This window comes from Palaemon carinicauda, chromosome 16 (assembly GCF_036898095.1).
Source record: "Palaemon carinicauda isolate YSFRI2023 chromosome 16, ASM3689809v2, whole genome shotgun sequence".
NCBI classification, from domain to species: Eukaryota; Metazoa; Arthropoda; class Malacostraca; order Decapoda; family Palaemonidae; genus Palaemon; species Palaemon carinicauda.
In genome coordinates, this window is record NC_090740.1 from 21,701,913 (window position 1) to 21,724,412 (window position 22,500).

Genomic DNA, 22,500 nt, shown 5'->3' on the forward strand with positions numbered 1-22,500 from the left:
AGCGTCTTATTTTGAGAGATGGCAATAAAAATAGTTAAGGGTTTTCTATGTACTGAAACTGAAGGTAAAAATTTGACGTGATGCACACACACGTATGTATGTATAAAAATACACACACACACTATATATATATATATATATATATATATATATATATATATGTGTGTGTGTGTGTGTGTGTGTGTGTTCTTTGAATTTCCTAAGAGATTAGTTAACTAAATGTTTACCTAAGCTCTACAAGGCACTGGAAGAATTGGAAGACCTATGCCCACATGGCTGAGGACTATGAAGCGATAGGTAGATAATGAATGGAGAAATATTGATTTGAAAGCTCTAAGATAGATGATGAGTGCAAGAGCATGCGATTGTAAAAGCACAGTCAGTTTATAAATCATGCCTCTTGGTATTAGAGGACGCTTCAGACAACCGACCCCTTCATGGGAATAACGGTGGCAAAGAAGAAGAAGAAGAAGAAGAGTGGTCGGCGTTAGCCCGTGAGATATTCATGGATCCAAAGTCTGACAAAATGTTAGACAAGTTATACAACACGTCACAATGTTATTACATACACACTCACTCACACACACACATATACACACACACACACACACACACATATATATATATATATATATATATATATATGCCCCCTGTGGCCGCGGGGGCATATAAAAATTAGAATAGCGCCAACGTTATCCCTGCGTGTCGTAAGAGGCGACTAAAAGGGACGGGACAAGGGGGCTGGGAACCCCCTCTCCTGTATAAAATTCCTACGAGACACCGACAAGGAGATGGAGCTGGGGGGAGAGTGACTGCTCCCCGCACTCTAGTTTTGGGGTGTTTGAATGTGCGTGGATGTAGTACGATAGAGAGTAAAAGATGTGAGATTGGAAGTATGTTTAGAAGTAGAAGGATGGATGTATTGGCCTTGTGTGAGACAAAGATGAAAGGAAAGGGTGAAGTGATGTTTGGTGAAATGTCTGGTAGAGTGTCTGGGATTGAAAGGGGAAGAGCGAGAGAGGGTGTGGCGTTATTGCTGAGTGAATGGATGACAGGTAAAGTAGTGGAATGGAAGGAGATATCATCTAGGTTAATGTGGGTAAGGGTTAGGGTGGGTAGGGAATGTTGGGCGTTTGTCAGTGCGTATGGGCCAGGTAGTGAGAAAAGTGAAGAAGAGCGGAATGAGTTCTGGAATGAATTAACTAGGTGTGTAGAAGGACTGGGTAGAAGGAATTATGTAGTTGTATTGGGTGACTTAAATGCTAGAGTGGGCACTGGAGAGGTAGAAGGTGTCATTGGGAAGTATGGTGTACCAGGTGAAAATGAGAGTGGTGAGAGACTGGTAGATATGTGTGTTGAACAAGAGATGGTAATAAGTGCTAGCTTCTTTAAAAAGAAAGATAAGAATAAGTATACATGGGTAAGAGTGGCAAATGGAAGAGTAGTAGAAAGGGCATTAATGGATTATGTGTTGATCACTAAAAGAATGTTTGGAAGATTGAAAGATGTGCACGTGTTTAGGGGTATGGCAAACGGTATGTCTGATCATTTTTTGGTGGAAGGAAAATTAGTTGTAGCAAAAGAGTGGGGGAATAGAGTAGGTGGATGTAAAAGGGAGGTAGTGAAGGTTGAAGAGTTAATAAAACCGGGGGTAAAAAGTAAATATCAGGAAAGGTTGAAAATGGCATATGACGAGGTGAGAGTAAGAGAAACTGGTAATTTAGAGGAGGAGTGGAAGTTAGTAAAAGAAAATTTTGTTGGGATTGCAAGTGATGTATGTGGCAAGAAGGTTGTTGGAGGCAGCATAAAGGAAGGGCAGTGAATGGTGGAATGAAGGAGTGAAGGTAAAAGTGGAAGAGAAAAAGAGGGCTTTTGAAGAATGGCTGCAGAATAATAGTATAGAGAAGTATGAAAAATATAGAGAGTAAAATGTGGAAGTAAAGCGCAAGGTACGTGAGGCAAAGAGGGCAGCTGACCTGAGGTGGGGTCAGGGATTGGGTCAGTCATATGAAGAGAATAAGAAGAAGTTTTGGAAAGAAGTGAAGAGAGTAAGGAAGGCTGGCGGAAGAATTGAAGAGACAGTGAAAGATGGAAATGGAAGGTTGTTAAAAGGAGAGGAGGCAAGGAAAAGGTGGGCGGAATATTTTGAAAGTTTGCTGAATGTTGAGGATAATAGGGAGGCAGATATAATTGCTGTTCCAGGTGTTGAGGTGCCAGAGATGGGAGATGAGAATGAGAGAGAGATTACAATAGAGGAAGTGAGGAGAGCACTAGATGAAACGAGAGTAGGAAAAGCATCTGGTATGGATGGTGTGAAAGCTGAGATGTTGAAGGAAGGGGGTGTGACTGTACTTGAATGGTTGGTGAGTTTGTTTAATGTGTGTTTTGTGTTGTCAATGGTACCAGTAGATTGGGTTTGTGCATGTATTGTACCACTATATAAGGGTAAGGGAGATGTGCATGAGTGTTGTAATTCAAGAGGTATTAGTTTGTTGAGTGTAGTTGGAAAAGTGTATGGTAGAGTATTGATTAATAGGATTAAGGATAAAACAGAGAATGCAATCTTGGAAGTACAGGGTGGTTTTAGAAGAGGTAGGGGTTGTATGAATCAGATTTTTACAGTTAGGCAGATATGCGAGAAATATTTAGCAAAAGGTAAGGAGGTGTATGTTGCGTCTATGGATCTGGAGAAAGCATATGATAGAGTTGATAGGGAAGCAATGTGGAATGTGATGAGGTTATATGGAGTTGGTGGAAGGTTGTTGCAAGCAGTGAAAAGTTTCTACAAAGGTAGTAAAGCATGTGTTAGAATAGGAAATGAAGTGAGTGATTGGTTTCCGGTGAGAGTGGGGCTGAGACAGGGATGTGTGATGTCGCCGTGGTTGTTTAACTTGTATGTTGATGGAGTGGTGAGAGAGGTGAATGCTCGAGTGCTTGGACGAGGATTAAAACTGGTAGGCGAGAATGACCATGAATGGGAGGTAAATCAGTTGTTGTTTGCGGATGATACTGTACTGGTAGCAGACACAGAAGAGAAGCTTGACCGACTAGTGACAGAATTTGGAAGGGTGTGTGAGAGAAGGAAGTTGAGAGTTAATGTGGGTAAGAGTAAGGTTATGAGATGTACGAGAAGGGAAGGTGGTGCAAGGTTGAATGTCATGTTGAATGGAGAGTTACTTGAGGAGGTGGATCAGTTTAAGTACTTGGGGTCTGTTGTTGCAGCAAATGGTGGAGTGGAAGCAGATGTACGTCAGAGAGTGAATGAAGGTTGCAAAGTGTTGGGGGCAGTTAAGGGAGTAGTAAAAAATAGAGGGTTGGTCATGAATGTAAAGAGAGTTTTATATGAGAAAGTGATTGTACCAACTGTGATGTATGGATCGGAGTTGTGAGGAATGAAAGTGACGGAGAGACAGAAATTGAATGTGTTTGAGATGAAGTGTCTAAGGAGTATGGCTGGTGTATCTCGAGTAGATAGGGTTATAGTCAAACCATTCTGTCGTGGCCGCTGAGAAGAGCTCATTTCCAAAAGGTATCGTGTTCGAGTGTAAACACTTCGTTCATTTTCATTTGAAGGAATCACTCTTTAGAGACAAGTCGAAAACCTTTGAAAACAACGATAAAGCCAGATTAAGAGATTAGGCAACCCATTTTCCTCACCCTTTCTTTACAACTGTACTAAATCGTCTAAATAAAATCAGCTTTACTATACTTCCTTGGTTATTGTTTTTTCTGCTGGCACACTACAATATATATGGAGATATTTCAAATTAATTTTATTGTGCTGCCTTTGTCAGATACTTATCTTTCATAACTGATATCTCCAAACTTATGGTGGTCGGGTCACATCTGTCAATCAATGGTCATCCAGCTTATAAGATTAGGATTTCTTAAAGGAAGAGTCAATTTAATCTTTGTTGTATCTTCCCCCCCCCCTCTCTCTCTCTCTCTCTCTCTCTCTCTCTCTCTCTCTCTCTCTCTCTCTCTCTCTCTCTCTCTCTCTCTCTCCCTTTCTGGAACATTTGTGGCTTCAGAAGTACGGATACATGCTTTGGTGACATCAGTAAAAGGGCCGCGATTCATCTTCTCTTTTGTGAAATATTTGTACACACTATGTACTATTTCCCTGGCATTGGGACAGAGAACACGGTTTGGAGATGTTTCCATGCTTTATGTTTACTAGATAATGCAGTCACTGCCTCAAACACTACATTTTATACCCCAAGACCAACCATTCAAGGGATTAAATATGGCTCGCTGATATTTGCTACATAAATTTACCCTTGAGAACTCCAAGGACAGGTCAATCGGATTTCAAACTTACCATCTGTCCGAGTCATATTAAGACGGTAGGATAAAAATGGCAAATATCCTGGGATTATGATTTTGGGGGACATGTACTTGGTTGTAATTATCCTTCTAGAAATGAATACCTTACACTGTTAAAATATGCCGAAAAACCGGTAAAAATTCAGTAATAAATGTAGCCAGGCATTTACCGTCTAATAAACGGAAATATAGACGTTAAATGGTGATATTATGATCATCAACCCGTAATAAGATAACAGGGTAGGGTAAAAATTACACTCTCCAGTATTTTACTGAATTACGGCTAAGAACAGTATATTTTTACGGATAATATTCTATTAAAATTACGCTTATTTAACTGTGTACCTAATGAAATATATACTGTATGCTCGACAAGAATAACGAGAGAGAGAGAGAGAGAGAGAGAGAGAGAGAGAGAGAGAGAGAGAGAGAGAGAGAGAGAGAGCAGATTTAATCTTGTCTTAATCCAGTGAGATTAGTGAAAAGGGTGGGGATGCACCCTAGGCATACCCTGAGGAATGTCATCTGTCATTAACGGTAGCATTAGTCTCACTCAGTTTGTATGGCTCGTCTCTAACCGCAGTGTTCATTTTTCCTTAAAGTGGTCGAAATATTTTGACATAGGTACGCTGTACAGGGGAACAGAAACCGTCTCAGCGGCCACGACAGAATGGTTTTACTATAGGAACGAAGGGGTGAGGGAGAGAACGGGTGTAAGAAATGAGTTAGCGGCTAGAGTGGATATGAATGTGTTGAGGTGGTTTGGCCATGTTGAGAGAATGGAAAATGGTTGTCTGCTAAAGAAGGTCATGAATGCAAGAGTTGATGGGAGAAGTACAAGAGGAAGGCCAAGGTTGGGGTGGATGGATGGTGTGAAGAAAGCTCTGGGTGATAGGAGGATAGATGTGAGAGAGGCAAGAGAGCGTGCTAGAAATAGGAATGAATGGAGAGCGATTGTGACGCAGTTCCAGTAGGCCCTGCTGCTTCCTCCGGTGCCTTAGATGACCGCGGAGGTAGCAGCAGTAGGGGACTCAGCATTATGAAGCTTCATCTGTGGTGGAAATGTGGGAGGTTGGGCTGTGGCACCCTAGCAGTACCAGCTGAACTCGGTTGAGTCCCTGGTTAGGCTGAAGGAACGTAGAGAGTAGAGGTCCCCTTTTTTGTTTTATTTCATTGTTGGTGTCGGCTACCCCCCAAAATTGGGGGAAGTGCCTGGGTATATGTATGTATATATATATATATATATATATTTATATGTGTGTGTGTGTGTGTGTGTGTGTATTATATGTACGTACAGGTTAGTGTACTTTGTTTGTGTGTGTAGATTTTTCTCATATTCACTTGTGCTTTCATGCCTAATTTCATATGTTAGTATACGTGTGTATTAATGAACTGCGTAACATTTGCCATAACAACTCACTTGTACAACGCGACAAGCCAGAAGAATAATCTGTGCTAGTCCAGTATTTGCTATCGTCTGTAACGAGGCTAAAGCCATAGCCATGAACGAAAGGCAGAGTACTGGCGTCAACGCAAGAAACATCCTTCGTGGTCCAAACTTTTCGTAGATGGAAGCTGCAATCACTGCTCCGGGGATGCACATCAGTATTAATAGAGAGGCTGTGATTGAAAAAAAGGAAGAAATTTGATTTTGGTTATTTTTTCTAAACCCCTTTTTCTACCTTTTTTTTATTGGGCTCTATTTACTTGTCTTAAGGATACATTTTGTAAAGTTAAAGTTAAGATTTATTCATTTTTTTATTGATATCATTACGAGAAGATTACTCTAAAGTTTAGGTTACTAGGTGATTTGGTCCTTAACTTTCAGGTTATTTGGTCTTTAAGTTTAATGTTATTAGGTCATTTAGTCTTTAAGTTTCAGGTTACTAGGCCATTTGGCCCTTAACTTTAAGGTTATTTGGTCATTTGGTCCTTAACTTTCATGTTATTAGGTAATTTAGTCTTTAACTTTCAGGTAACTAGGTCATTTGGTCTTCAACTTTCAGGTTACTAGGTCATTTAGTCCTTAACTTTCAGGTTACAAGGTCACTTGGTCCTTAACTTTCAGGTTATTTGGTCATTGTGTCTTTAACTTTCAGGTTATTAGGTTATTTAGTCTTTAACTTTTAGGTTGTTAGGTCATTTGGTCCTTGACTTTCAGGTTATTTGGTCATTTGGTCTTTAACTTTGATGTTATTAGGTCATTCAGTCTTTAACTTTCAGGTTACTAGGTCGTTTGGTCTTTAACTTTCAGGTTACTAGGTCATTTGGTCTTTAAACTTTCATGTTATTAGGTCATTTGATCTTTTAACTTTCGGGTTATTAGATCATTTGGATTTTAATTTTCAGGCTACTATGTCATTTTATCTTTAACTTTCCAGTTTCTAGGTCATTTGGTTTGTAACTTTCAGGTTACTAGGTCATTTGGTCTTTACCTTTCAGGTTAATAGGTCATTTGGTCTTTAACTTTTAGGTTATCCATATATTAATACGATAGCGTGTGAGTTATTTATGTTGTGTCAAACTTTAAAGAAAACGGAAATAATTTCATGGTTTACTCTTACAAATTCACATTATACTTTGATTACTTAACCAATTTTGTCTTTAGCACCTGACTCTTTTAAATATTAGACAAAAAATTGAGTTCTATTAATTTCCATAACCTAGAACCTAGATTATAAAATTAATCTCGGGCCTTTTCGTTTAACGACTAATCCGTTCTTATTGTAAAATATTTCTCATAATTCTGATCACCCTTTGCTTCAATTCTTCCTAGACATTACTCAATTTCCCATCCGCCTATCATATTCAATGACCCTTAATAAAGCTCAAGGACAGACTTTCGATAGATCTATCTACCACAACCTTGCTTTACTCATGGACAACTTTATGTAGCCTTCTCAAGAGCAAGGTCTATGAACAGTGTAAGAGTGAAAATTTGTCCTCAGAATAATTCTACTAATGGCCAGAGAAGAGAAACTACCTTTACTAGAAATATTGTATATAAAGAAGTTTTGTAAATTGTTTCATGTATTGCTCATTTTTAAAAATAAATATTACATTTTATTCAAACATGTATAGGTTAGGAACAAGATAATTAGTATTGAAAATATCATTTCGTGTAATTTACACGGGTTCCGCTAGTTATTATTATTATTATTATTATTATTATTATTACTATTATTATTATTATTGCTAGCCAAGCTATAACACTAGTTGGAAAAATAAAATGCTATAAGCCCTAGGGCTCCAGTAGGGAAAAATAGCCCTGTGAGGAAAGGAAACAAGGAAATTCACGATATAAGAAGTAAAGAAAAATTGAAATAAAATATCTTGGAAAACATTTAATATTAGGAAATTTAATATATTATTTTTTCTATTACGCTGAAAAACATTACTGATTTTTTTACCATTGACTTAAAATCTCCAAATGGCTAAAATAATTCTACCTAACAATTCCTCGGAATGTTTTATGATCAACCTTGCCTCAAGGAAGTGAGGTATTTTCTTTTACAAAATATCATGTTGTATTTGTGATGATGATGATAATAATAATAATAATAATAATAATAATAATAATAATAATAATAATAATAACTGTTATTGTTGTTTTGTTGTTGTTGCTGCTGTTATCATTTATTATCATTGATGATATAATTTCAATTATTATTATCAATGTTATTTTTATCATTATTATCATTATTATTATTATTATTATCATTATTAGTAATAATCATAATTTAAATTTTAGCATTATGTTAATTATTATCTATAATTTTAGTTATTGTTACTTTAACAATTTTGGTCATTATTATTATTATTGTTATTATTATTAACTAATATACCCTGGACTATAAAAGGCTTACCAAACCAGCTCGCCTGCTCAGTGGAGAGACGAACAATAGAGTCTGCTTTTTCAAACTGGGGAAGCGCTGCCGCTGGATATCCCCAAACGCTCATTGAACTCATCGTTAGAAGATTACCGGTAATTCCGGCTAAAACCTGAAGGAAATTGAAAGTAAGAAATTGAGGAAAAAATTGCTTCTTTTGCCTTAGAAGTTTCGTAAAAAATCAATAACTTTTTTGGTATTACAAACCTGTGTGATTGTTAAATATCAAATCGTTTTAATTCTCAATGCATTCACGAAAAGATGACAATATACTGTAGATATGTTTGAAATGGAGATGTATCTTTATCTTTATGTAAATATTTTAGTGGAGTTGATGAAAGAAATAATGCAAATGCTGATAAAAGCAAGGATCTATGTAGTTTCCTTCCCTGTGAAGTTACTTGTAAAATATGTCTGATTGGTCATTTCCAGACACCTTTTTCACACAAAGGAGGCATTCTGTCGCTGCCAGTCTTTTGCACTAACTTTCTACGGCTACTTTCGCCTTCACTTACTGCACATGTTGACCTTTGCTGAGATCTCTATACCTTTGTACTGGTAAGCAGAAACTTCAAATATGTCTGATTGGTCATTTCTAGCCGCCTTTTCCAAGCAAAGGAGGCATTCTGTTGCTGCCAGTCCTTTGCACTAACTTTCTACGGCTACTTTCGCCTTCACTTACTGCACATGTTGACCTTTGCTGAGGTCTCTATACCTTGGTACTTGTAAGTAGAAACCTTCAATTCTCGTGGTATAAGGTCTTGTTCTCTCCAAAGTCTGTTCTATCCCAATACGTTCATCCAGTCTTCCTGGATCAAATATGATAAACATTGTATTGAAAATTGAAAGATATAAATATTTCCTGCCATCAGAGTATTTTTTTAAACAGGATTTAGCCGTGGAAACTAAAGATCTTCCTCCGTGTCTTGTTGACGTAAGTACCGTAACTCTTTGTCTGATCAGTGTGTCATGATTTGATCACGGTTTACATGTAAGTCAAAACCCAGACATCACTAAGGATATGTCTGAGGCCTTTGTCATATATATATATATATATATATATATATATATATATATATATATATATATATATATATATATATATAATTCATATATATATATATGTATATATGTTATATATATATATATATATATATATATATATAATGTATATGTATATTCAAATAAGCCTTTTATTTTTTATACATTAATATCTGGATTATCTTAACGACCTCGGGATCAGAACCCCAGGCGAAATCGCACAAAGGCAATAGCTTCTGACCAGCTGAGAATCGAACCTTGGTCCAGGAAACTTGTATGAACAGTGACATACGATCAGGTTATCGTGCATGAAGGTTTTGTATAGCTTTGAAAAAAAAAGGATGTTTTTAAACGGAGAGAAACCATAGAGAACAGTGAAATAGCGGATATTCCTTAATTTGACTTAGTTCGATTATATTTTATCTCTGATCATTCTGGTCGGAAGGAATTCTTGCCACGCCCATTTGGAATATTATCTCTTCTATTTAATATTATTATTATTATTGTTATTATTATTATTATTATTATTATTATTATTATTATTATTATTATTCACCTCTCACGTCTATTGATACAAAGGGCCTTAGTTAGATTTCGCCTGTCGTCTCTGTCTTGAGCTTTTTAATACATACTTCGCCATTCATCATCTACTTCACGGTTCATATTCCTTAACCATGTAGTCCTGGTTCTTCCAACTTTTCTAGTGCCTTGTAGAGCCCAGTTGAAAGGTTGGTGAACTAATCTCTCTTGGGGAGTGCGAAGAGCATGCCCAAACCATCTACATCGACCCCTCACCTTGATCTCATCCCCAAATGGCACTTGAGTAATCTCTATTATAGTTTCATTTCTAATCCTGTCCTGCCATTTAACTCCCAATATTCTTCTGAGGGCTTTGTTCTCAATTCTACAAAATCTGTTGGGTAATGTTTCATTGTCATACCACGACTCATGTCCATACAGTAACACCGATCTCACTAAACCGATATTTAACTTGATTTTATATGTAATTTCAGGCGATTTGATTTCCAAATTTTACTTAACCTTGGAGTACTCCACAGTTCACTGGAAACTCATCTGATAGGACTCCACTAACAATAACTTAGCATTTGTTCTGCTCATTAACAGATTTAATCAAATTTACATATTTAAGAGAAAATCCATAATAACGCAGGACTCCACAAAATTGACTTGTGCACATTATCAAAGGCTTTTTCATAGTCCACAAATGCCATCAAGAGTGGATCTCTATATTCTACACATTGTTGTAATACATGTCCTAAAAGGAAAACTTGGTTAGTACTACTTCTACCCTTTCTAAATCCTGCTTGCTCATCTCTCAGCTTTTCATCACTCTTTCTCTCCAGTCTCTTTAGAATAAGCATACTATATATTTTCATAACAACTGGCGTAAGTGTTATGCCTCTGTAATTATTTCAATCAGTCATATATCTTTTTTGCCATTTTCACCAACTCTCATAGCTCCCATTCATCAGGTTTTGCCTTTTCATGCCATATTCTATAGGGTAATCTTGTAAGTACTCTGGGAGTCACTTCATTTTCAGCCAGTATCATCTCAGCAGTTATTCCATCGTATCTAGGAGTTTCCATCTCTTTAGTTTTTTAATGATGCCTTTGACTTCAAACACACTGAATTCATTCATGGGCATATCAAGGTCTTCTTCAGCTTCAGGTATATCATTCAAATTATTCCCTTCGTGTCTCCTATTCATAACCTCACTAAAGTGTTCCATCCAACGTTGCTTTCCTTCATCTCCTGTTGTTATGACGGATCCATCTCTCTTTCTGATGGGTATATGCTTCTTCTTTGCCCCCAGTAAAGATTTCATTAATAATTCTGTGAGCAATTATTATAATTATTATTGTTGTTATTATTATTATTATAATTGATATCATCATCATCATCATCATCATCATCATTGAAAATATTTAAATGATTAAAATTATTATTATTATTAAAATTCTTTAAAATATTGTAATGATTAATTTAATTGAAAATATGAAAAGAATTTCCTCTTCTATCAGATATCAGGATGCCAGAGAATGCCAAATCAATCAATCAATCACTCTTCTTCTATCACTATCCTGATCCTCTCTTCCCATCAGCCGATGCCATCTGCAAATAAAGTTTTAAAAGGCTATCTAGAGATGTTGAAACCTTTAAACAAAGTCCCCCAAATCAGTTAATCAGGCTTACAAAAGTGTAAGTATTACTCCCAGCAACATTTATCATTATTGTTATTATTATTATTATTATTATTTATTATAATTGTTATTATTATTTCTATTATAATAATATTATTATTATTGTTTATCATTGTAATTATTATTATTATTATTACTATTATTACTATTATTTTTATTATTATTATTATTATTATTATTATTATTATTATTATTATTATTATTATTAATATTGTTTTTGTTTAATATTATGATTATTGTTATCATTATTATTATTATTATTATTATTATTATTATTAGTAGTAGTAGTAGTAGTAGTATTAGTAGTAGTAGTAGCAGCAGCAGCTAAGCTAAAACCCTAATTGGAAAGCAGGAGGCTATAAGCCCAAGGGGCTCCAACAGGGAAAAATAGCCCAGTGAAGAAAGGAAATAAGGCAATAAATAAACTACAGGATAAGTAATGGACAATCAAAATAACATTTTAATAACAGCAACAGCATTAGAATATATTAATAATCATGCGAACGACACAGATAAGTATTTCAGCTTAGTATATGACCGTAAGAAATGTAGATTTTAGAAGGATGGTTGGGTTATCTCCTATGTTGAACAAGATTGAGAAGGGACAGCTGAGATGGCTGGGACATTTAATGAGAATGGATGGAAATAGAATTGCAGGGAAGAGATGGGACTGGACGCCTGGTGGGAGGAGATCAAGAGGTAGACCACGTAAACGCTGGAGGGATGGAATTGAAGAGATTTTGTCAATGAACAACATGCCAACAATTGAACAGCTGAGAAGAGAGGGAATTTTTGAAAACAGAATTGAGTGGAGAAGACAACTGATTCCATTGACAGGCTGAAAGCCTACCTGGGAGTGGAAGTGAAGTGAAGTGAAGTGATATGACCGCAAAACCTCTTTGTTGCTATAAGTTTACCTGCTTCCTCAGAGGGGTCATGCTGAAAGAAATCATCTTGCAAAGTGTCTAGGCTCAGATATCCGAATCCACTGGCACACCAGGAGCAACTAATAGCCATTGCAATGCTGGCCAACATATTTACTTCCGTCTGTTTAATGAACGCCAAATCCAATATTGTCACATCCGAGGTGGCTGGACTGAGCTGTGTACAATGGGGGGCGTTTTTTATCGTATATTTAGTTGATCACGTTTTTATCCTGTTGTCATTTTGATCCTTCGCTTAGAGATAAGGTATATAAAAAGTCTAGTTTTGCACAAGGCATCAATGCATTAGCATGGGAGTGCGGGATGTCTGTGCATGTGTGTACGTGTGCGTGCATTTTTACATGCTATGTTTGCTTGAAGAGGAAATGATGTTTGTTGCTACCTAGAATTGACTGCAATAGACAATTTGCTTCTGAATATATTATAAACATACTTTCGGCTTCACGTAATTCAACTTCTTTAATCTCTTTCTCCAAATATATTGTAATAAGAATGATTTACTAGTAATTGCTGATGTAGCAAGTTCTTTCCTTAGTATTCAGACACACTCGTGAAAGTACATTATGCTGACTTAGAAATAGAAATCCAGAATTTGATAAATTATTATAAACTAAATAAAATAGTAATTGAATTATGTTTAAGGATGAGTCCCCTATTTAGAAATAGGGAAGAACGATGTTATGGGCAGCCCAAAAACATTTCCAGCCCAGGCCTGTTAAAAACAAGGGAGAGACGAAAATAACGGACTTTAACTCTACAACTATAGTCCATTTCTTTTATCGAGGCAGATTTGCACCGACTCGCAGCGGTGCCTTTTTAGCTCGGAAAAGTTTCCTGATCGCTGATTGGTTAGAATGATCTCGTCCAACCAATCAGCGATCAGGAAACTTTAACGAGCTAAAAGGGCACCGCTGCGAGTCGGTGCAAATCTGCATCGATAAAAGAAATTGACTATAGTGAGGGACCTGACTCTTGAAATTTCGGAGATTTTAGGAAACAATGTCCTGAATTTCAAGCTTGCAAGCAAGAAAATAAAGTTGAGAATTCTCGATTCGTTAGTTCGCTCGTTCGCTTTAGATTGCCCCAACACATGGTTGAAACATGGGCTCTCTTGCTTTGGCAGGCCGTAAGTGAGATAAAAATATGAAAGGGAATAGACTGATGAATAAGAGGGGGATTACAAGTTAACGTGATATTAAGCGTGTTTCACCACATAATCCCCTACTCTTACATATTTTCTTCTATAATGCAACGTTCTGACCTAGCAAAGGGAAGTTTAAAAGTTTTAAAGGCTGCTCATGAATGGCAGAGGCAAGGGACAAAGACATTGCCCTAGCTTGCAGGAGAATGCCCTAGAGACTAACCATATATACATATGAGCAGCATCCAACCTCGCTCTTCATCCAAGCTGGGGCCAGGAAGGGCCAGGTAATAGCTGCTGGTGACTCAGCAGATAGACCAAACCCCCCATCCTTAGCTCATAAGGATAGTGAGGTTGCAGACACTACAAGAAGGTATCGAGATTAAGTGGGAGTCGAACCCCAGATAGATTTAGAGGCCATGGACGGTCCCATCAACCTTTGGCGGAGGTCAGAAATCTCTGCTTGCTCTTGTTCTTCTATAATAAGAAAAATGCACGGCCACGCATCTTCTGTCATACCCAACGTACCTTTAAAGTGCAGAAAGCAAGCAGTTTCGTGCTTTCTCAAAAATTAAATTTTTGACCTTGAAATCAAATAGAAACCCGCTTTGTTGTAGTGGTGACTAAATGCCAATTGGGTAAAAGGAATGTAGGTGAGGAATTGTTCATTATTGGTCGAGAACATTCTCTCTCTCTCTCTCTCTCTCTCTCTCTCTCTCTCTCTCTCTCTCTCTCTCTCTCTCTCTCTCTACGATGGAGCAGGTCATAATTCGGCTTTCATCATGAAATGTTTACGACGAATTCATGTAAGCCATGTTAGTTATATTATCATTGTTACTAGTTAAGCTATAACCCTAGTTGGAAAAGCAGGATGCTATAATCCCAAGGGCTCCAACATGGACAAATCGCTCAATGCGGAAAGGAAAAAGGAAATAAATAAACTACAAGAGAAGTACTGTATTGAACAATAATAAAATATTTTCAGAAAAATAAAAACAATAAAATAGATCTTTATCATATAAACTATAAAAACTAAAAAACCAAAAGGAAGAGAAATAAAATAATAGTGTGGTCGAGTGTGCCTGAGTGTAACCTCAAGCAAGAGAACTCTACCCCAAGACAGTGTAAGTTCAAGACCATGGTACAATCGTTTATTTAAAGTGATGCCTACTTTGTCGAAGTGACTGATTCAACTTTAAGGGTTGTGTTGGCCTGTTGTTAACGTCCTTGCTTGGTGATCGCCAGACTGAAGTTCGTGTCCCGCTCAAACTCCTTAGTTCCTTAGGTCGCTGCAACCTCACCATCCTTGTGAGCTAAGGATGGTGGGTTTTGGGGAGCCTACTGTATAATTCTACCTGCTGAGTCATCACCAGCCATTGCCTGGTGCTCCCTGGTCCTAGCTTGTTTGGAGAAGGGGATTGGGCTTTGATCCTATGTATATATGGTCAGGCTCTAGCGCAGTGGTTCCCAACATTTTTTTCTGTCATTTCCGCCCTGCACCCAGTTCAACCATCCAGATTTCCCCCTTCATGCCCCGCCCAGCCCTCATGCCCACTCACCTGCCTCAGAAATGGGCATGACACTCCAATTCTCCCCTTGAATATCATGTCAGTGAGAAATGATATGATCATATCACAATTGAATGGCTAACAACAAATTGTCGCACGTACTATGTGGACATTTTCCGTTTGTTTTAGTTAGTAGGTAGTGCAATTATTTCCCCCCTGGAAGCTTCAAATTTCCCCCCAGGGGGAAATTTCCCTCAGGTTGGGAACCACTGCTCTAGCGCATTGTTCTGCTTGCTAGGGCAATGTCACCGTCCCTTGCCTCTGCCATTCATGAGCGGCCTTTAAAGCCTTTAAAAGTTTAGGTCATGTCTCTGATGGGATCAATATACTACAGTAGGCTACTTGTCGCATATGAATCACATTCCGAAAGGATTGTCTTCTAAATATACTTCTAGCCATATGCAGAGTTAGCAGTGAGAGAGATCGAACGTTTTACGGTAGCAATAAAGCGATACATTTTTTTTTTATTAAACATTAAACCATGAAGTCTTAAAAGTTTTATTTATACAATACAGAAACAAATTTCTGCTTAAAAATAAGTTTTAATTTTATTAAGCTTTAGATTATTTAAGAAATCTTGGCAAAACACTGAAATATGAAGAATGCCATCTTGGTGAAAAATATGCGAAAGAGGAAGCTGAACTTACATTTAAATATTTATTGAAACAAGTAGAAAGAGCAAGCAGAGATTTCAGACCTCCGCCAATGAAGACTCAACATTTTACTCAAATCTACGGACCCAACTCTTCCATTTTCATATGTTAACCGTGAATTAATCCACTGTATAATAATAATAATAATAATAATAATAATAATAATAATAATAATAATAATAATAATAATAATCACGATCTCGATCCAGATCCTCTACAAAATTTAATAAGTTCTTCCAAAGCATAATACCTATCCGTTGTTGAAATGTGGTGAAAATCCGTCTGGAAGTTTTGACGTAATCCTGCTCACAAACAAACAAGGAGGTAAATAAATAACTAAACCCAGGTCATTTTATAACCTTCTTGTCAAATTTAGAAATGGTTTCTCTGTGGTAATGCATCTCCTATCATAGAAATGTATTGCGTAACTAGATGAAAACCAGGGAAGACTGTAGCCAATTTAATTTGTCGAGGTTTAGTCTAGAACATCCCAGCTATTTGAACCACAGCAAAGACAGAATAACTATAAAAAAAATTAAATCGATGTAATAGACACTTTCGTGTTCAGTAATAAAACGATTCCTATGCTTCCTCTGCTTTCCAAGGCACAACTTTGAATTTTTTTACGCCCAAAATAATATAGCGCTCTGAACATTTTCTAAGCTTTGTGTGTATTGTGGACAAGTTAAGTTTGGGAAATGATTCCGGGAAGAACACACTGAACTATTCTTCTTCACTCAAGGGGTTAACTATTATTATTATTGTTAATTGCTAAGCTACAACCATAGTAGGAAAAGCAGGATGCTATAAGCCCAGGGGCTCCAACAGAGAAAATAGCCCAGTGAGGAAAGAAAACTAGGAAAAATAAAATATTTTAAGAACAGTGACAACATTAAAATAAAAACCTCCTATATAAACTATAAAAGCTTTCACAAAACAAGAGGAAGGGAAATAAGATAGAATAGTATGCCCGAGTGTATCCTCAAGCAATAGAACTCTAACCCAAGACAGTGGAAGACCATGGTACAGAGGCTATGGCACTGTCCAAGACTAGAGAACAATGGTTTGAGTTTGGAGTGTCCTTCTAGCAGAGCTGCTTACCAGAGTTTCAACGTAATTGTTCACTGGCCACTCTCCTCTTGGTAAGGGTAGAATAGACTCTTTAGTTATGGTAAGTAGCTCTTCTAGGAGGACACTCCAAAAGCAAACCTTTATTCTCTAGTCTTGGGTAGTGCCATAGCCTCTGTACCATGGTCTTCCACTGTCTTGGGTTAGAGATCTCTCGCTTGAGGGTACACTTGGGCATACTATTCTATCTTATTTCAATTCCTTATGTTTTGTGAAAGCTTTTATAGTTTATTTAGGAGATTTTTATTTTAATGTTGTCACTGTTCTTAAAATATTTCATTTTTCCTAATTTCCTTTCCTCACTAGGCTATTTCCCCTGTTGGAGCCGCTGGGCTTATAGCATCCTGCTTTTATTTCTCTTCCTCTGTTTTATTTTTTTTTTTTTGAAGTCTTTATAGTTTATATGTGAAGGATCTAATTTAATATTGTTACTGGTCTTAAAATATTCGTTTATTCTTCTCGTAGTTTATTTATTACCTTGTTTTCTCTCCTCACTGGGCTATTTTTCCATGTTGGAGGCCATGAGCTTATAGTATATCATCTTGCTTTTCCTACTAGGGTTGTAGCTTAGTTTGTAATAATAATGATGATAATAATAATAATAACTAGCGGAATCCGTGTAAATTACACGAAATGATATTTTCAATACTAATCATCTTGTTCCTAACCTATACATGTTTGAATAAAATGTGATACGATTTGACTTGTATATTTATTTTAAAAATGAGCCACACATGAAACAATTTACAAAACTTCTTTATATACAATATTTCTAGTGAAGGTAGTTCCTCTTCTCTGGCCATGAGTAGAATTATGCTGGGGACAAATTTTCACTCTTACACTGTTCATAGACCTTGCTCTTGAGAAGGCTACATAAAGTTGTCCATGAGTAAAGCAAGGTTGTGGTAGGTAGATCCCAACCTTATCGAAAGTCTGTCCTTGAGCTTTATTAATGGTCATTGAATATGATAGGCGGACGGGAAATTGAGTAATGTCTAGGAAGATTTGAAGCAAAGGGTGATCAGAATTATGAGAAATCTTTTGCAATAAGAACGGATTAGTTGTTAAACGAAAAGGCCCGAGATTAATTTTATAATCTAGGTTATGGAAATTGTTAGAACTCAATTTTTTGTCTAATATTTAAAAAAAGTCAGGTGCTAAAGACAAAATTGGGAAAACTATATAAGATGTGCTTTGGTTAAGAAATCAAAGTCTAATGTGAATTTGTAGAAGTATACCATAAAATTATTTCCGTTTTCTTTAAAGCGTGATACACGAGTATAATATGAAATTATTTCCGTTTTCTTTAAAGCGTGACACAAGAGTATACCATGAAATTATTTCCATTTTCTTTAAGCGTGACACAAAATAAATACACACACGCTATCGTATTAATATATAGATAATGATAATAATAATGAGGGCGATGATGATGATGATAAATAATAATGATTAATGATAATAATAATAACAGATATTCAGATCGAAACCTGGGGTTTGGAGCACCAACAATCCAGCGCCAACAGATTAGAAAAAGGCAGTCTTTCAAGAGTCAATATGTTGATGGGCTTGTTCTATATTGGCTAAGTTACCTTTGTCAGTTCTTATACCGCCTCAGAGTTCAGACGCTCTATACAATATATATATATATATATATATATATATATATATATATATGTATATATATATATATATGTATATATATATATATATATATATATATATTTATATATATACAGTGCATATTATTACTATTATTATTATTATTATTATTATTATTATTATCATTATTATCATTATTATTATCATTATTATTATTATTATTATTAGTTAAACTACATCCTTAGTTGGAAGAGCTGTATTTCGTTTAAATTATGAATAAAAATATCGTTCACTTTTATTCAATATAATTTGACTTAAACTTAGATACTAGATTATTAAGGCTGCAAAAAGAAAGAAAAAAAAAAGGAAAAAAAGCCTATATTTGGTTCATAATGGAAATAAATTCTTCATTTCCTTAATTTCTATAAACAACGTATTCCTTGATGTGCTACCCTTTCAATTCTCATATAGTGTTCTTGGTATTATTAAAAAATGTTATGGGTGTCTGATTTCAGTTCCAGTTTCATTAGAATAGACACTCACCAGAACGTCAGTCGGACAAGCCCAGCACCTCACTGTGGTGCCCAACCACAGCAGTGGCCTCCCCAGTAAACAGCTTAAACTCAAGATCCTTGGCGGGGATCGATCTGCTGCCATGCGAATGTTAGGCAAACGTTACCACTGGCTAGTACAGTATATTCATGGGTTCTTTTCCTCCCTGTCCCAACGACGACCCACTACAGTCATATAACTGCAATGTTCACAATTCACTGTTTTGCTCACCAGACGTCCTCTACCTCATCAAATTCCATGCTTCAAAGCAAAATCACAATGGCTAATGATATCACATTACTCTACATATAAATGAAATCGATATATAAATTTGATAAATTAAAAATTAAAATCATATAGGCTAAGGAAGCACAGCTGAGGGGGAATTCGATGAGAAATAGCTTATCCTATATGTGATGATATTCCCAAGGTATATTCTATATACCTTGGATATTACACGACTCCGCACTTTTAAATTTTTTGTTTACAGTTTAACTCTGAAACAGATTTTTTTTTTTTTTTTTTTTTTTTTTAAGGCACGGTAATAAGATTAACACCAACACCTGCCTCAGCAGTTTATATTGTTCCGGATACATCTTGAAAACTTGTACGTGGATATTGTTATGACCAGGTAAGCATAGTTTTCAAATGCAAAAATACAATCAGAAACCTTCTCCAGAATAATAGTTCTTTCAGCAATATCGAAAATATTGTAGCTTATTAAATATCATCTGCTTTAAATGAATACGAGGAAAGTGGAAGGCGACTTCCATAAGGATTAGTAAACATAGAAGGGCTTACAATTCAACTTTTAGCATGTACCTTTTCTGGATTATTATTATTATTATTATTATTATTATTATTATTATTATTATTATTATCATCAAAATTCATGGTCCTACATATTTTCTTTACTTTATTACTAATATTTTTGTTTATGTTTCCATTTTTTTTCTTTTATAAACCAGTGAAAATTGCTTCCAGTCTGATTTCTTGCCCTGTGCACATTTTCTGCTCCTCACAGTCCAATACTCTGATGCAATACTTGTAGGCCTTCTCCATCGTAAGGCTCAATATTACGCAGTACTCTAGAAGTTTTATTCCAGCTGTGACCAAGTTGTGGAATGATCGTCCTAATCGGGTAGTTAAATCGGTAGAACTTCAAAAGTTTAAACTTGCAGCAAATGTTTTCATGTTGAACAGGCTTACATAAGTCCTTTTAGAGTTTATAAATCGAATATATGTTTTAATGTTGATGTTTTTAAAACATTTTAATTTTCATTACTTCTTATATCGTTTCTTTATTTCCCTATTTCCTTTCCTCACTGGGCTATTTTTCCATGTTGGAGCCCTTGGGCTTATAGCATCTTGCTTTTCCAGCTAGGATTGTAGCTTAGCTAGTAATAATAATAATAATAACAATAACTAGCGGAACCCGTGTAAATCACTCGAAATTATATTTTCAATACTAATTATTTTGTTCCTAACTTATACATGTTGGAATAAAAGGTGATAAGATTTGACTTGTATATTTATTTTAAAAAATGAGCAATACATGAAACAATTTACAAAACTTCTTTATATACAATATTTCTAGTGAAGATAGTTCCTCTTCTCTGGTCATGAGTAGAATTATGCTGAGGACAAATTTTCACTCTTACACTGTTCATAGACCTTGCTCTTGAGAAGGCTACATAAAGTTGTCCATGAGTAAAGCAAGGTTGTGGTAGGTAGATCCCAACCTTATCGAAAGTCTGTCCTTGAGCTTTATTAATGGTCATTGAATATGATAGGCGGACGGGAAATTGAGTAATGTTGAGGAAGTTTTGAAGGAAAGGGTGATCAGAATTATGAGAAATCTTTTACAATAAGAACGGATTATTCGTTAAACGAAAAGGCCCGAGATTAATTTTATAATATAGGTTATGGAAATTAATAAAACTAAATTTTTTGTCTAATATTTAAAAAAAAGTCAGGTGCTAAAGACAAAATTGGGAAAACTATATAAGATGTGCTTTGGTTAAGTAATCAAACTCTACTGTGAATTTGTAAGAGTATACCATGAAATTATTTTCGTTTTCTTTAAGGCATGACACAAAATAAATAACACACACGCTATCGTATTAATACATAGATGATAATGCAATGCGTTGCGATGATGACCTACAAAACCTATTAATTTTTCACTTACTGAGAAAAAAATGTACTGGATCTTCCTGGGGAACATATAAATCTTTTTATTCTTCCAATTGGATTTAGGCCTACCTCCAATCAATGAATCTCTAGTAGTGAAGTCATGAGTAAAATTTTTTTTTAGCTTTATACAGTGTTTTCAAATATTTTTTTTAAATATTTAAAATTTTAATATTTTTGCTAAGTTCATAATTTATCTATATGGAAACCATTGTATATTTTTACAAATAATAGAATATAGGGTTGTTTTTTTTTTATTGAATATTGTATCTTAATAACTAAATATTCTTTTTAAAAATTTAAAATTTTTAATATCTTTAAGTTCTTAATTTTTCAATATGGAAATTATTGTATCTTATATTATAGATAATAAAATTAAGGTCCGTTTATTAAATATATGTATTTTAATAATCAAACTTGCATACAAATTCTTTACCAAGTATGGCGCATTATTTTCCAGTGTGGTAATCTAGGGTTCTCGATTACGGGAAAGGAATTTATTAAGTTTTTGTCCAAGTTAATATGAGAGGAAGCTGCTGAAGACCACACAGGAAAAGAACAATAATGGAATCATGACAAGATTAAAGAATTGAAAATATCCTAAGGATAGACAATTTTCTAAATTCTTTAAAGACTGTCAATTTCCCAATTTTTTGTGCAATTGAAGAGAAGACAGACTTGATATGTTTAACTAAAGTAAATTGCCAATAAAAATTACACCCTAATGAAGCATTGTTAACATAAAGAGCTGAGTGTTTGCATCATGAGCTAATTTTAGCTACATCTCTGTGAATGCATTAAACATTCACAGGCCTACATACACGAGATCGTCTGTATAGTTCACTAAAGTTGCCACATAAATTCCCGTGTGAAATATGCCCCACCACCTGTGACGCCATAGCCAATTATGTTGTCTCCCCGCATTAACAGCTCGAAATTTGTAAGGGGATGCATTGTGTCTGCTGCTAACGTGGGAGACAGCGTGATTGGCTATGACGTCATCAGGGGGTGGAGTTTATTTTGCCTGGACTCTTTGCGGCGACTATATAGCTTGTTTCTAAGGCCAGACCACGTGCGTATGTATATGCAAGATGAAGATTAAAGCCACAAAACACAATACCCATTGTTTCCATCAAATAATGACTGTTTTTCTTATTCTTTGATTTTGTTGAAAAATTCATAAAATGAGCTCACTAGTTTGCTCAAACATCAAGAGATTTTTTAGTTTTAAATTAAGCT

At 35.6% G+C, this 22,500-nt stretch overlaps 2 protein-coding genes across 2 annotated transcripts in view; one reads left to right on the top strand and one right to left on the bottom strand.

The window, feature by feature from the left end:
- LOC137654974 (facilitated trehalose transporter Tret1-2 homolog) overlaps positions 1-8,314 on the bottom strand; it is a 22,134-nt gene extending 13,820 nt beyond the window's left edge. The window contains exons 1-2 of the mRNA XM_068388874.1: positions 8,193-8,314; positions 5,747-5,946 (exon numbers count right to left, since the gene is read on the bottom strand). Of these exons, the coding sequence (XP_068244975.1) occupies positions 5,747-5,946; positions 8,193-8,295 (303 nt within the window). The 5' untranslated portion in view covers positions 8,296-8,314. The remainder of the gene's footprint in view (positions 1-5,746; positions 5,947-8,192) is intronic.
- The window catches only part of LOC137654976 (facilitated trehalose transporter Tret1-like), a 125,463-nt gene that overhangs the window by 61,115 nt on the left and 41,848 nt on the right, over positions 1-22,500 (top strand). The window lies entirely within an intron of this gene.